We start from the raw sequence: 16841 nt of genomic DNA on the forward strand, positions 1-16841 counted from the left end.
AAAGCAATATATAAAGTCTAACAATAAAAGCAGGCAAAACGATAAATATATGTGCAGTATATCAAGATCTTTAAAGACAGTGAATTAGAGACTAAAGAGCAGTATCCCAACAATGAGTCCATGCTGCTCCACCCTTTTCAATCAAAGTTGTACAAGGAAGTCTCAACAAAGATGTCTAGTCTATGTATTAAAGATGTTCTGGTCCATTTACCCTGGTTTCCCAGGTGGAACCAGTGAAGCTTTAACATAATTTCAGTGTGTGTTTCAAACGTACCAGTTGAGGAGTGCCCTGACACCTGCTGACTGGAGACCAGCGACCTGGAGCTCAACCCTTAAAAACATAGGAATAGGAACATGAAGAGAAAGTCAGCTGTGATCAATGTTGGAGTTGTTACTCAAAAAAAGGTCATGTATTACTTTACTTTTTGAAACAGGTAATGAACTACATTCCTCAGCTGGTACCTGAGGAAAGTCATTTATTTAACTTCTCCTTTGTGACATCACGTATGCTTTGCATGGCCTGAGATGCACTGTCAGATAATTACCAATTAACAGTATGAGAGTAATGTGTGACTTAAGTCTTTTAGAGCCTATGTCGTAGTACACTCAAGTGGCCGACACTGTTGCCACCATGTGTGTGTTGTGTGCATGCAATGCTCTGCAGTTCCACTGCCAATACACTACTTGGTGCTGAAGATTCTCTCTTTGAATTGATCCATTGTCTACAGCAGCGGTCCCCAACCCCCGGGCCTCGGACCGGTACCGGTCCGTGAGTCGTTTGGTACCAGGCCGCGAGAGTTGAGGCTCAGGTGTGAAATGTATAGTTTTTAGGGTTTTTATCGGTTTTGAGCGTTATTTTGTTATCGTTTTTATCGTTAACTCGGTTTTCCTGGGTCTTTTCACGTGTGTTATGAATAAATCTTCTTTTTTTCAGTACCGGTACTAGTTTTATTTTGTCGTATTTATCCGCGACACCTTAAAGGCCGGTCCATGAAAATAATGTCGGGCATAAACCGGTCCGTGGTGCAAAAAAGGTTGGGGACCGCTGGTCTACAGGATGAGCCAATCACAGTTGATTACAATCTCTGTTAATGTGACATCCTGTTACATTTCTAGGGAGATGCATGTGAGGTTATGGCGTAAGTTAAAGCACAGGGATTCAGAAAGGTTTGTGGTTATGGTGCATCTATGGCATAGATTTATCACAGAAGCTTAAATCTCACTTTAGGCTGTAGCCCCACACAATGATACAAATCTCTATGCTAACCAGGACAAACACACAAAATGTGTTTTCAGTGTTTAAGAGCAAACATCAGGTTGACAACAAAGCTGAAAATCAGCAAAAGGAGTCACATTAGCAACAGCTTTTTCGGCTTTTTGGTCTGTTTCCACTTTAATATTAGCTTCTCACCCGTTTTGTGCAATTAGAGTAGAAGTATTATTGATGTGTCCACTCCTGAAAACTTGCAACCACTCAACTAATTTTTGCCTCCCTGCACATGATGTGAAGTCATCTAATTGTAGCATGTGCAGGAATAAAATGCACGTTTGATTTTTTTATTTTGAAATCCATCAATCCTGTAGGTAACTGAAGAACTTTCTTAATGCAAGTAACACCATAACTGTAATGTGATTACTATGTTACAGAAAAATGTAATGTGATTCCAGTAACATGTTATTTTGTATAGCATATCTCATTATCTAAACACTGTCTGCGTTTGTTTTGCAGATTCATACCTTGGTAGATGTCGTACTGTCCTGACATCAGATTGTAGCTCATACCCAGGTGTGTGTGATGGTGTGTGTGGAGGTGTCGGGCGAATGACACATGGTTCCTCTCTCTCTCCGTCTCTCTCTCTCCCTCAGGGGATCCCTTCTCACCAGGCTACAAACACACACACACACACGCACGCACATACACATACAGACATACACACACACGCTTACACTGTGCCTTTCACTTTTCTGTCTCCATAAGATTTTAGATGTGATCACTATTTTGATCTATTACATTCACATCATGCCAAGAGAAGTTATTTTATATTGACAAAATCAAATCAAGAATTATCTTGGCTAATTTTGCCAAGCTTAAGAAAAAAATGCAAAATTGTATCTCTAGGATTTTTTCAGCAAACAGCAAAAGGTTTGTTTCTGCCTTCTGAAGTGACCCATGTAAGACAAGACATCCTGAAACAGTCATGCCTTTGTTAACAAGTTTGCATGGTGATAGTGTTTAAATACACACATATTCAGGCCTATAATAAGAAGCTAATGAGTAAAATCCAAGTTCAGGTTGGGAGATGTTATATATGAGATAAGCAGCCACCACTTACAGACTAGCCAAAATACCCTTACCAATCCTGGAAGAGCCTGTGGACCACAAACCATGATGTAGGAGGAGCATCTATAGGTTTTAGTGTCAGTCTGAAGTCGAAAAGTAAAGTCAAAAGTTGTGCATGTTTTGTTGCGTACATTGTGTTAGAAGCAACTTGATTCCTGCTTTTCTCCTGTTACCTGCAGGCTACTGTAAAACATTTTTGGTTCTTTAAGCTTTAATATATGCGCCTTAAACTTGTTAAAAAATGAGACTTCTAAGTGTGCTAATATTCAAATGATTTTATTTTTCTTTAACTGTTAAACTTCACAAAGGCTAAAACTGTCTAGGGCACATCTAAACACTCATTTAATGGAATAGAAATATAATCCATCAGACAGTTAACTTATACAGTCAACATTTTGCCGGCTTTACTTTGTGGTTTCCAGGCTGAACTTTATTAATATAAGTCCAGTCTTTACGAACCAAATCATTTGCGGGACACCCACATGCAGGGCTTTTAGTATATTTTTCCTCTCTCTCTCTGTTGCTTTGTCTGCAAAGGAAAAACAAAACAATAACCTGATTATAAAAATAATCCTAAAACCTTCTTTGCACATGTATGTGTTGAGGTCGTCACAATAGTTTCCTATTTAGGGGTTTATAAGGCATGTTTATGCCACGCTGATGTTATGTGATGGTCTTCATGAGTGACTGCTTTAAATGCAGAGTGGAATCAAAGCAGGCTACCATTTTTACCCCCATCTTTATCTTTCCCTGAGGTGTTTTTCCTGTCTGAGGAAGATATCAGATCTGTGTCGTGTGAAGGAAAACAAACATCAGAAGTGTGTCGCTGTGAGCTGCAGTGTGGATGTGGCAGTAAAGCCTCTCACAGCAGGTGATTTTCCGTGATACTGATGGCTCTGCTGCTGCAGCAGCTCCATGGCTGAGGATGAGGATGAGTCGCTGCTCTGCTTGCTGCTCACCGCTCCTCCTCTGCCGGGTGGTGTCACCTCCGATTCTTCCCTGCCTGCTGTCTTACCGTACAGAGGATAATGAAAACCTATGACGACAAACACAGAAACAAAGAAACAGGCACACAGTAACTTTACATATCTATAAAAAATACAAATTATATTACCAACTCCAAACCAGTACATTCATTTGCAATACTTAACATGATATATATGATATTTATACTTGCACTTATTAAACTTTATTATAAATCTAAATGAATTGCACTTTACATTTTTAAGAAATACACAACGTAGCTATGTGACACTACTAAAACTCATATATGCAAATTGATATATTTATAATTTGCCACCAAATACTCAAAACCTTTGAATTTTCTGACAGTTATTTCATGGTTCAGGCTTTAAAGAATTAACTAAGCCAAAAATAATCAAGAAAATTTCTTAATATAGTTTTGCATGTTAAGCAAACTCATCTTTTGCTGTATATGAACAAGGAGAATGAACAGACGCAATATATATGAGAGATTATGTTGTGAATTGGAATTCAGTTTCATAAATAAAGGCCTGCTGTTGCAGTTGCCTTTCATACTCCAGTATAGGGGGCAGCATTGTGTGACAATATCCTTTCAGACAAAGGACCCCCAGCCATCCTGCTGAGGCTGAGCTGTCATCAGCTGTGAATGAAGAATGAGTGACTCACCAGAGAAGCAAATTTATATATTGCTCAGTTATGTTCACTGATATTCTCAGTATTCACAAAGTGTTGGGAGATTAGACTATGTGCAGCGGAGCACTGCATAACGTATGTGATGTGTGCAAGTGTACGCACTTCAGACTGCACAGGCAAGTGAACAACCCACTTCTTTTTGTGTGAGGGGAACAAAGAAGAAATGCTTGACTGTTTTATAGTCAGCTCATCTTCCTGGTATCTTAGGATGTTAAAAAGCACAAACCTGATGCGACATGCCAGATAAACACCAGCCTCTGTAATCAGTGAAGGGTATTTTATTTGCTGAATGACAGCAGGTAAAACTCATATGATGGCTAATACTATGTAACTATGCATCTTCACTCATTTAAAAGCCTTTCAGTGATTCAGTTTCAACTAGCACATCAATTCTTGTTATTGCTTCAGCTTAAACTTCAAACTGAATGTTTCAGATGTAGCACTCTACTGTATTTTAATGTGAATACGCAAGTATAAGTGTAAACAAGAACTTTAGCTAAACTACTTAGCTGAGCCGAGACTAAATGGTGGAAACAGAGGTAAGTAGCTAACAGTTCCCTAGATTAATTTTTGCATTGTTCCACCTTTGTCTTCTGAGCTCTTATAACATATTTACCAAAATGTTGAACTACGCCCTTAACATTAACTCCGACCTTCACTCAGTCTTACCTGGGTAATTGTGGACCAGGGTTGGGGATACCCCTCTGTAGGAGCCCCCACTGCTCTCGCACATTGCCAGGTAGGGTTGATAGGAGGAGTGCTGGTACTGAATGTAGGGCTGCTGAGGGGTCATTGGAGGAGAAACTGCCGCCCGGGCACTTTGTGACTCCTCAGACAGCCCTCCCATTGGCTCCTGGCCCTGATCATCCAGCCCTTCCAGCCTGTCTGAATCCTCCGTGTCGATGGCAGGCGGGAGATCGTGCGGTGCATGGACCCTGGCTTTTTTAGCATCTGCACCCACAACTCCTCCTCTTTCTCCTCCACCTCCTCCTCCTGAAGTCATCTTGGCTCCGGCAGGCTCCATGGTAGCTCCCCATTCTTTTCCACTGTCTGATTCGCCCTCCTCAGCCTCCTCCCCATGCTGACTCTGTAGCTCTGAGTATTTGCTGTGAGCGAGGCGGTGAGCCCAGGTGGGGCCGTCTGAGGGCTAGATCGATGGGGACAAGTGTTGGTGCTACTTGCAGTGTTTCCCCTATAATTCTTTGTTAACAGTGGTGGGTGGGAGTCATTTTGGGGTTGGTTCAACTCCAGTCCACGTCTGTCCCAGTTTGTGTTTACACGGGTAGTCGAAGGGCTAAAACTAAATGCCTTTTTTTGGATTAAGTCTAAATGTTATCTCTTTGTCTCTTGGGATTTTTGGAGGAAAAGCAAAGCAAATTTATGACTTTCATTGCACATTTTCTTTTTAACAGGGGTGGAAAATTTCTTGTTGCGGCGGCCCACCGCTGCTGAATGACTATAGAGGAAACACTGAGTGAACAGAGCCATAGACAGACCATCTATCACTGGCTCTGGGTGTGATGTTGATGAAGGATGACGACGTTTCAACAGCAGGCGGCCATTCAGAAGTGGGATGTGAAGACTGTGGCGTCCCTCTCAATGACACGAATCAAGACACGCCTCACACATGATCAAGTGCAGAATTTAGGCCAAGAAAAAAAAGAACCTACCCTCCCCAACGCAGCTTTCGCTCAATTTGTACAGCCTTTGTTTGTTTTTTCTTTTTTACATCAGCATGGCTAGAGTCAGCGATTAATCGCATTGTGAGAAGACATGGGTTACAAATCTGTACAAGCTTACGGGTTAGAAAGGGGTTTTGTTTAGCTTCTTTACAGCTAAGGTGGTAATTCTCTCTCTAAACATCAAAATCGTTTGCCTCCATCAAATCAAACAATTTTGAACGAAGTAGCCTGTTAAAGTAGAGCTACACCACCACAGAAGCCACATGGTCTTTTTTTATTAGCACCTATTGGTTTAGCTGTACACACTGTGTGATTAATCTCTTTGTGACACTCAACAGCAGTCATTAAAGCACACCAACAACACCATCAGCGGCGGCGGCAGGTTATAGACACAGGGAGAAACTTACACTGGAAAAGGAAACATTTGAGTCCAGATCTGTCTGACTGTTTGGGTTGTGGAGTGATGAAGAAGAGGAAGAGGAGGGTGACTTGATGTCATCACAGTCTTTCATTGAGACCTGGTGCTGGTCCACCATGCCACTGTGCACTGACTTTATGCCCAGGCTCTGTCCCCTTTCTCCCCTCTCACTCATCTCTACATAGGACAGGACAGGTTTGGGACAGCAACCTTTAGCACCGTCTGGACCTTTACCTAGCATGGGTCCACCAGCTGAACACCCAACCATATGTTTAACTTCCTCACTGTCTCTCACAGTCTGTGCCCTCTGCTTGGCACTGGATGTCTGGTCACAGCATTTGGAAGATAATAACAGTTTTTGGTCCATGTACAGTCCCCTTGAATACTGGCCATAATATAGGGACTGGGCCAAAGCTGTCTGGGTCTGACTCATAGCCAGCTGTAGCTGAGACTGAGGTGGTCCGTCACCTTTCTTGGAATCAGAGAACTCGTGGGAGGAGTTTTTATCCTCCTCTTTCATTTCTTCTTTTCTGTCTTTCCCCTTGCAGTCGTGGGCTGAGCTTTTGTGGAAAGTCATGTTGCTGCTGTTCTGCCTATCTGACTGCATGTATCCTGACAGGTAGTAGGGCTCATAACTATGGTAGTACGGGGACTGAGGGTCTTTTGATGACGGGGTGCATGCTGTGGGTGGAGTTTTACCAGAGTTACTATGGTTGCTGTTGGAGCTCACCTCGGAAGAAGTTGAGGAGCCAGACTTGGATCTGATTCCATCTGACCGACATTCGGAAGATCCCCCATCATCTGCAGCATCTGAGATGTCAGAGTAGGCGGGACTGTTATTCTTGCTGCTGCTGTCTGCTGTACCCAGGCAACTACCACTTGCATCAAGGCGTGATGAGCTACCAATAGAGGGACTGGGGGCATTGTCAGTAAAGGTGTAGACCTTGTCGGCCTCAGCACGAATACTGGCCATCCTGCTCTCTTGGCTCTCACTGAGTCCATTCATTACATCCTGCTTGCTGAGGTGTTCCTTTAGAAGGCTTCCAGAATTCTCTTTCACCCCAATTTTAGACCCAACACCATCATCCATTTTTATTCCACTGCTGTCTCCATTAGGTGTTCTCACTGCATCTTTGTTATGTTTGTCTTTAAGTCTCCGCTTTTCTTTTTTCCTGGTCTCCTTGCAGGTGACCAGCGTAGCTTTGACCAGGCTTGGCTCTACAACAATGCTTAACTTTGGCTTGATGGGTTTCAAAGGAAGATTTTTACTAGTGAGGCCTACAGCTGCCATAGGAGATGGCTGCTGTGAGTTAACAGCATCTGCTGTGCTGGATGGATATGTTGTGTTGGGTATGGCGATAAGTTTAGGGGGAGCAGGGGCTGGAGCAATTGGCCGGTTGGTCCTTGACTTGGACAGCTTCTCTACCTTCCCGTTGGCCTTCTTGCCCTTATCACAGGCATTTCCCTTTTTCTCGATCAAACCTTCAGCTTCCAGTTTGGGCATCTCGACTGAGGAGTTCCTGTCTGGGACCATGCAGTTCTCCAGAACCACAGTCATGTTAGATATGATTGGCAGATTGCTAAGGTCATCAATTAGACCATCTTTTAGCAGTGAGGTTCTTCTGGTTTTGGAGTTGGCTGTGGGGCTGTGGTCGGTACTGAGAAGAAGTCGTCTGTTTTTAGGTGACCCCACTGTGGTCACCTTATACAGAGGAGCATTTTTCTTTGAGGAGCTGTTGGTATTAGTGCTGTTGTTTGTCTCTGAGAGGTCATATGTCATGTTGCTGATGCTGTCCTCGCAGTCTGATAGCCGTTCTTCGCTCTCCCCATCCTTCATGGGTTCCAGTTCAGGCTTCCGCTGCTCCTCAACCTCCAGGTGTGCATGCGTCTGGTGGTAGCGCAGGCCATTGATGTGCTTATAGCGCTTAGTGCAGTTTGGGTGGGGGCAGTCAATGAGGATGGGTGGTGGTGGTGATGAAGCACAGCCTCCTCCTGGATCCATAAACGATGGGTCAGATTTACCCTGTGGTGTGGACGGGGCGCTTCGGGATTTTGCACGAATCCTCTTCCCATTGCTATTTTTAACGTCATCTGAGGACACCAGGCTGAGATCCAAGTCAGATGGTGGCTTGTTCTTTCGCTTCCCAGATGAGAGAGAGGCTGGTTTCACTTCCTCCACAGTGAAGAAAGAAGGAGGTGCTCGGCAGTTGCTGTTGATGAGGTTAAGACTGCCTCTTCTTCCTTTGCTGTGGATAGGTGCAGCTGTTCCGGCCACACCACCTCCGCGGCTCCTGTGCTGAGACAGACCACGGACTTTGGCAGCAGGGGTCGGCTCTACACAGGGTCGATCGGCCATGGCAATTCGCATACGCTTTCCCCGGCCACGACCACCTGGTAACTCAGGGTCACTGGAGGGTGATTCACAAAACCTAGACAGAGGAGGAAAAAAACAATGAACTAAGTAAATTCCCTTTGATCAAATAACAGTCATACTAATCAATTAATCAAAAGCCCTTGATTAACTGATCATCTTTAAGTGTGACTAACTCTACAAAAGCAGAGTTTCTGACAGTTTTGAGGTGGGTAATAACACAATTCAATCGAGAAAAGACTTCTACAGCTGATCTTAGAGCTTTGAGAACGAACAGTTATTGCCCATAAATCTGGAAACGGTTAAAAGGCCATTCCCAAACAATTTGAGGCCCATCATTCTACCATAAGAAAGATTGTTCACAAATGGAAAAACATTCCTGGGAAAGTCCCAAAGAAGGATGTTCCAGCAAATTCACCCTAAGATCTGTCACGATCCTGGGTCTTATGACCCAGTGTTTTGAGTTTTAGTTCATTTTGATGTTTATAGTATGTTTAAGCTCATTAGGTCTCCTATGTTCATTTGCTTATTAGTTCCCCCTTGTGTTTCCAACCCATGTTAAGTCTCCCCTGCTCTTCATGTGTTTCATGTCTGTGTCTTACGTTGTCAAGTTCTGGTTGTCATGTCTGCGTCTCATTATGTTTCCTATTTTATTTTGAAGAGATCTTGTGTTTTTATTTTATGGTTTGTTTTGAGTCCTTTGTTGTACTGTTTCTTGTTTCCCTAGGTCTCAGTTATGGTTATCATAGGTTTAGTTCTTTGGCTTTGTAATATGGCTTCCCTGTGTTCCATGTTGTGTCTACTGTGACGTTTTTGTACCATGTTTCAGGTTCCTACTGTATGTTCTGTCTCCCCAGTTGCTGTTAAGTTTACATGTCTAGAGTTCAGTCAGTGTGTTTCCTGTTTTACTTTGGAGGTCCGTGTCTCATGTCAGTGTTTCTAGTTTTGCTTCCCTTGTCTCGTCCAGCCTGATTACTCCCAGCTGTGCTCTCCTTCTGTGTCTTGTTCCCTCGTTATCCCTCTGTGTATTTGAGCCCTGTGTTTCTCTTTGTTAGTGTCGTAGTCTCCCTCGTGGCCTGTGTGTCAGTTTATCCATGCCCCAGTTTAGTTTTGTTATATTTTTGTGCCATTCTGCAATAAAGCAGCTTTTTGAGTTTTATTCCTGCGTGGTGAGTTTTGCGTTTGGGTCCTTCTCTTGCCTGCACACAGCCGAAACATGACAAGATCAGACAATGTAATACTGCCAAAAGACAAGAGCTACTTCTACAGGTCTCTGTTAATCAAGGTGTTATATTGGTCAACTCAAAGTCCAGACTGTGACAAGTCTGCAATGCTCTGAACTTTAAGACCTCAATTAACTGAAGCCACGATGTAAAAAAGAGTGGGACAAAATTTTTGACAGTCATGTGAAAGACTGATAAAAGGACTTCTGGTTGACTTGTCCCAAAGTTCAAATCATTTGACTGGAGTAATCCTGGGCATGTTAAGTACAACAAAAAAATCACAGATAAGACATGTGAGAGGACAGTTGTGCACTTCCAAAAACAACCCACACTGATGCCACAAAATACATAAAAATAATTAAACTCATTCTGCTCTGCGAAAGCAGCCTTTGTGTGAGTTAGAGAGGGAAGGTTATCCAGAAGGTAACTCTTTAAGTTCTGAATAATAGAAAAACAGAAATAGGAGAATGAGCAACTTAAAAAGTAACTGTGGAAAGTGCAATTTGGGTTAGTTAAGTTAGTAAGAAACTCTTTCAACATTGTACTTCCAAACAGTTTGCTTTGATTTTACTCTTCCACACAAGGAAATATGCTTCGAAAGTGAGAAAAGAAATTGCTTAAAGATGACGGCTGTGCTGTGATTTTGGCTCCAATAACATGTAAAATAATGAGACACAACAGAAGGTTTCTTACTTTTGTCTCTCTCGTACTGTGCTTACTAATGAGGATGAAGAGGGGTTGTCCTCTGATTGTTGGTGTTTTCCATCTAATACTGTAGGGTCTTTACCCTACAACACTGACTTGAGGTGACTGTTGCTGTAAACTATGAACTGAATGCTATTCAGGACAGCCCTAGTGTTGTTGTGTTTGTAGAATATATATTCCATTATTTATTGTTGAGGTCATGACATCTTCCTTAAATCCTGAGCTGAAAACAAGATTCTCTTTTTCATGTCCATGCTTTTGTTCCTGAAAGGTTTTCATTTTTTATACCAAGAACAGCTTGTTCATATCATTACCCAAACTGAACTCCAGAATCAGACAGAGACCCCATGAGATAACATATTACCATTCAAGGCTCATCTGAACCAATTTACCCAGTCGTCAGGCATAAAAATCGACTTTTTTCTGTACAAAGCCTGTTCCTCTTTTGATAACATAAAAAAATCCTGTACAATCCACAGTTATCTCTGTATTTGATATGGAGACATTTTGTATTCACTTGCCGTCCCTTCTACTTTGAAGTCTTTTGATGCTGTTTACCTCGGTGCCTAGCATCTTAACACTGGAGATGCTTTTCCACACTCGGATATTGTTATTCATATCAAAAACCTGTCTGCTGTGATGAGAAAAATGCCTCACTTTATGTTTATCCGCAGTGTAAAGCATGGCTTTAGACGCCGGACTCTGAACCTTGCATCGGAGCTGGCCTTCTAATGCATTAATTATGACACGTTATCACAGGACTGATTTGTGTTAAATACCCAGTGAATAAATTCTGACCTTGGAAAAAGAGTTTTGGGTATTAATCACCTTATTAATGGAACGGACTACAGAGCACGTTGAGACTAGACTTTCTCGTCTCCCTCTGTGATTTTAAAACGATGATATCTCACATTTTCTGTGATGTTTGTAATTGCTTTTTTCTCCATCAGTGTGTCCCTGAATGTCACAGAAGCAGCCGGAACATGCAACTGAAATTTTATGTATTTTCCTTTGACATTTCAAGGATATCTCTTCTATTTAAAACGTGTTTTTTAATCAACTGAGTGATGATGCTTTCCGACCACTCAACTTTTTAATAATCTGAAACTTATTTTTGATATTTCATCCAATTTTAGTTAAATCTTTCAGCTGCGTTTTCACTCAAAAATGGATGAATCAATCATAGAAGAGGAAGGGTTTTATTCCATTGAATTATATAACAAAACCCAGATTTGGTCACCATTGACAGACGTCCACACTGATGAGAACCCGAATGAATTTGGTGCCCGTTTTCTGAGATTAAGCAGTAATTGCCATGACAACAATCGTTTACATACAGGGTTGATAATTGAGAGGTTTCATCGGAGCGAGGAGGGACTGTCACATTTTCCACTCAACAATTACAAAAACCACTCATCGTTTATGAAACAGTTGAGATGTAGAGTGGAGAGCGTTTTTGTTAAAGCTCATCACAACAGCTGACAGCCCCAAAGCCAATTGAGCCTTTTTATCATTTTAGCAACATTAAAGCACTTTGAAGAAATAGGTGCTCTTTCCAGTTAATCAAATAAACAATCAGCAGCAAATAAAAGCCAATAACAATAAAATGATGAAACAAAACGCGGTGGATCAAACAGGGAAATAAACCAGGCAGCAGTATGCCCTTAAGTGTGTTTACAGTGGGAATATGAATTGCTTGGGGCCTGATTTCAACAGTAAATGTCTGAGAGCTTATAAGAGAAACACACTGCGAAGCTCACAACCCAGCTTAGCAAACCAAATTGATGTTTTGAAAACCGAAATTCATACTAAACGACTGCTATAACCTTCAGCGCAGAGAAAAAAAACTGCTGCAAAAACCTCCTGGTGACTGTATTAAGCACCACATTAGCAGGCAAGGCTCTCTATTTAATCTTTAATAATACCTTTCTTTTTTGTCTAAATGGAAGTGAAAGACAGATCAAAATGAGCTTCCACCTAAAGACCTGACTTCTAGTTTTGAAATGTTAATGAAAACTAGAAAGATTTGCATTTCCTGCGAAAATGCAGTGTGGATGCTTTAAAGCTGAAGCTGTATGCAAAAACTAGCTGAAAAAGCTGAAAAGTTGCAGAAATTGTAAAAACTTTGCAGAAGCAAAGGAACTTTGCTAAAATGGAATAACTTAGCAGAACTGCAATATCTTAGAGGAAACATAATACTTGGCAGAAATACAATAGCATAGCAGAACTTAGCAGAAATATTGTAACTTACCAGAAACATGATAACTTCTCAAAAATACAAGAATTTAGGAGAAATAGTATAAGATAACAGAAAGAATATATTTAGCCAAAAATACTTAAGCATTACAGAAACACTATGATTTAGAAAAATAGTACAACAGAGCAGAAATACTGTGATTTACCAGAGACACTGTGATGAACTATGAATATTGTAATTTTAAATCAATACAAATACTATAATTTGACAGAAATACTATATTTAGCACAAATCTTATAAAATAGCAGAAATAGTATGATTTAGCACAATAGTAATAACTTAAACAGAAAAATTGGAAAAGCAAAATGGACAGCTGAAAAAATGCTGAACATGCTAAGGGTCCCTCAAATATACTTGTTAAATGAAAAAAATTGGCAAAAAAAAATATAACAGCCACACAATCACAAATATGGACACATATGGAAACACACATGCACAGAGAGAGACACACACAAGATCCAATTCAGTCAACCAGTCTAAATATATTGAATTTGAATCTTACAATGAGATCATCCCATAAAAAGGCTTCCTCTCTCTCTCTCTCTCTCTCTCTCTCTCACACACACACACACACACACACACACACACACACACACACACACACACACACACACACACACACACACACACACACACACACACACACAGAAGTAAGTTTCTAGCTCAGTCAAGCAGCCTTGGAGCTGCTGAATTTGAATCCACCAATCAGAGAGCCTGTGCACTTTTCCCCGCCAAAACAGGTGCACGCAGCACAGAGAGACACAGGATTTTTGCAGTCTATTTCTCATAATGACGACTCCCCTCAAATAAATGACCATAATTTCCTAACCGTAGGGGCTAGAACGGTCATTCTTACACCGTTTTGTTCAGAAGAGATGGGGGAATCTTAAAGTGTTGACAATTTATCATTAAAATATGAATTATTAAAGATAATTGACTTCTAATGCACCATAACTGAGTAGAGCAAAGCAAAAACTGCCTTGACTTGCCCTCAAACAACGCTTTCTAACTCTAAATCTATTTGGAGTATCAATATCATTCTTTCACCGTAAGAGACAGCAGGCTTTGGTGAACAATCATGGAAATTTTCAGGTCTCTGTGGAAATCCATTAAAAAGATATGACGAGAGAAAAAAGTGGTTCATTTCCAGAGTTTGAAATCTGAAGAAATCTGAGCGAAGGACGAAGTTCCTACCCTCAAACAAGTCTTAACTCATTTCAGAACGGTAATAGGTGAGAAAATAATTCTTGAATTGTGAGCGTCAGGAGTGTCTGAAGATATACTGGGACAAGCCTTATGTCTTAACTTTGCTTCGTTAAGGAGATATGACGATTCGAATATGCCTCATTACAGAAATCAAGCGGTGATTTTGAACAAGCTCTCCATTGACTTTCTATGGAGAGTTTTGCGACTTTGTGTTGGTCTGAGGAGATTTGCCAAAATTCTATAAATCCCACAACAATGATAGTGACATTTTCGGAAACCCATCAAAAATACCTACGTTTTGATGTATAATTTGTGGAAGTTGAGTGAAGATTGAGCAAGTAGCAAGAAGTTGTTCGGACATGAAGAGAAGACTGCAAAACCTTCAGTGGCACACTGGAAGCCAAGTGCATAGCAACCATAACAACGCATGTATTTTGTGAAAAATCACAATTTTGCAACTGAAAACTTTAAGAGGCATAAAGGTAAAACGGTAAAAGATTTGAAAAAGCTGAATCATACCTGAATAGCCCAATAATTTGAGAACATTTTAAAGTTTGAATGGTTGTTCTACGTGAAAATATGAGGAAGTAGTTAAGTTTCAGAAACAAGCAAATTTTAGCAGAATTGCAGAAGTTTCCCATTCATTTCAATGGGACAAATTAAGCTTAATATTTTAAAAAGTACCAAAAGACATAGCAGGAATTAGCAGAAATAGCAGAATATTTTAAAATTTGAACGGGCTTAAAGCATCCACACAATTATTTCACCACAGATGCCATCCTTGAGTAAGGAACCATCTTTTAGAAACTTAAAGTAAAGAAGGTCCAACACATTTTTCATTGATTAGTTTTTTCTTTGTCTGTCTGTCTTTTTTTGGCCTAGACTACTGAAACTTTTCTCTGGAAAAATCAATTCATTGCCATTGCAAACAACCCACACAATGCACTGTGGCGTGGGACCAGTACCAAACTGAAGTATAAAATTTAATGTGATATAAGTCCTGGAAAGGAGAATGGCCTGACATGATTTATAGCGGTCAGCAGCTCCAACCAAACCTCCCACTTGATTTGTCTGAGCTCCACTAGTCTTGTGTGTTTCAGTGTGAGTAAAGTTTGTCTTACATATTAGAGGAAGACTCGGCACCAGAGCATATGAACTTTGACAGGGGGACATCAACTCACTTTGCTATTTCATTAAAACACTCCCACACACAGCAAATAGATACACATGACTACTATCATTACTGTTGTTATGGATAAATAAGCTACTTGAAAGCATATCACAAACAAACGCACACAGTATGCTCATACAGAAATGTATCCACAGACACAAAGTGCAAAATATCTCTCTTAGACTGCAAAGTGTAGAAAGCAGGAGATACATTTTCTCACAGACACAGTTAGTGTCTGTGAGTGCAGAATATTCTCAACATGTTTCCATTTGTTTTGCAATTGTTAAGTGATATGATGCTTCAGAGCTAGCCTCACAAGCTGACGAATCTCTTCTTAGCTCCGAAGCAATGAGAGGGGTGCATCTCAAAATCTCTTGCCTAGGACCATCTGCTCCAAAGTCAGCGTCCTCCTCAGTCATGCTGGTTAGCGCTGTCGCTGCAAAAACACTAAGCTGTTAACTGAATAACTTGAGCTGCAGCAACTGCTTTTCTACTGTAATTGAGCACTCAATGCACTTTATGCAACAGGCCTAATTCACCCAAGCACTTTTTTTCCACACTTATGTGCGTTCTATCTAACATTCACACACATTCGCACCCCAGAGAGCAACTTGGTGTTCAGTATCTTGCCCAGAAGCGCTTTGGCATGCAGAGTGGAGCAGCCAGGCATTAAACCACCAACCTTCCAGCCTGCTCTACCTCCTGAGCAACAGTCACCCCATAACGTAGATCAGCAGAATTTTGCTGAAGGAGCACAGTGACCTTTTCGGCTGGGCCTGGACCCCAAAAGCCTGTCTACAGTGCTGGATAGAGGCAAGAAAAGAAAGTAAATAGTAAATGTTACCTTGGAGGAGCCCAGTCGTGTTTGGTGCAGTCTAACAGAGTTCCCACGTAGGTTCTCTTCCTCCACGTCACATTCACCACCAGCACACCTGTCAGCCGCAGAGGAAAGGGACGGCAGTCAGCATTGGATTCACTGACAAGCCTATATATCAGAGTTTGGCATAGAGTTCAGAACACAAACCCCCCCCACTCAGCATCCTAGATAAAAATAATTGTTTGGCCCAAAAGTGTCTCACATCTGCAGTTTTCTTTGGACCACATTTGGCTTTGATTGACTGCACTGGCTCAGGGAGAGACTTGTTGCCTCGACTCAGCCACAGTTACACTTTACACGTGCCAGATGTTCGGTCTGTTGTGACACACCACGATTGTCACAACCCATATTACTACGTTATGCTCGCCTCATTACTGTTGGCCCACACAACAAGTGCTGTAACTAAGTTGTACTTGCCAAAACGAGTCCAGATCAAGCCCAGATGTGACTGGAATGAAGGCTTTAATTTACAAGGGTGTTCAGCTACAACGCTGTTCTGAAATATACACACTCACATGCACACATTTAGAGGAAATAAGATCTCAAAAGTGATTTTTATACAGATATTTGACATATCAAACAGTGACACAGGTGTGTTGAAAGATCTGCTGAAGTGATTTTACAGCATATCAACTGTGTCTGAAAGAAGCGTTCACCTTTTTTCACCCTTTTCCAGGCCCTCTGTGGAGCCACGGAAATTCTCATTTTTCTGTTCTGGCTTTTATCTAAAGACGAACGTGTAATGAATGATGAAACAATAAAATGGAGCAGACCGCATTTTAGAGGAGAGAAAAATCGCTGCGATGAGCAGACATCTGAGAACAGCAGCAGTTAATAGTGTGGAAATAAAAAGCCGTGGCAACCTGAAGGACGGAGTTCAGGCTTTTAAGAATTGTTTTCAAAGTGCTTCACG

The 16841-nt window shown here is 41.3% G+C and overlaps 1 protein-coding gene across 2 annotated transcripts in view; it reads right to left on the reverse strand.

Annotated features, from left to right (window-relative positions):
- znf608 (zinc finger protein 608) overlaps positions 1-16841 on the reverse strand; it is a 66525-nt gene that overhangs the window by 5883 nt on the left and 43801 nt on the right. The window contains exons 3-8 of one of the 2 annotated variants that reach the window (XM_026186078.2): positions 15896-15983; positions 6849-8547; positions 4688-5165; positions 3208-3377; positions 1738-1885; positions 275-331 (exon numbers count right to left, since the gene is read on the reverse strand). In XM_026186078.2, the coding sequence (XP_026041863.2) occupies positions 275-331; positions 1738-1885; positions 3208-3377; positions 4688-5165; positions 6849-8547; positions 15896-15983 (2640 nt within the window). Of the gene's footprint in view, positions 1-274; positions 332-1737; positions 1886-3207; positions 3378-4687; positions 5166-6107; positions 8548-15895; positions 15984-16841 lie in introns of both variants that reach the window. The other variant, XM_026186077.2, reaches the window with a different exon arrangement.

The sequence above is a fragment of the Astatotilapia calliptera genome, chromosome 12, assembly GCF_964374335.1.
Source record: "Astatotilapia calliptera chromosome 12, fAstCal68.1, whole genome shotgun sequence".
In the NCBI taxonomy this organism is placed as follows: Eukaryota; Metazoa; Chordata; class Actinopteri; order Cichliformes; family Cichlidae; genus Astatotilapia; species Astatotilapia calliptera.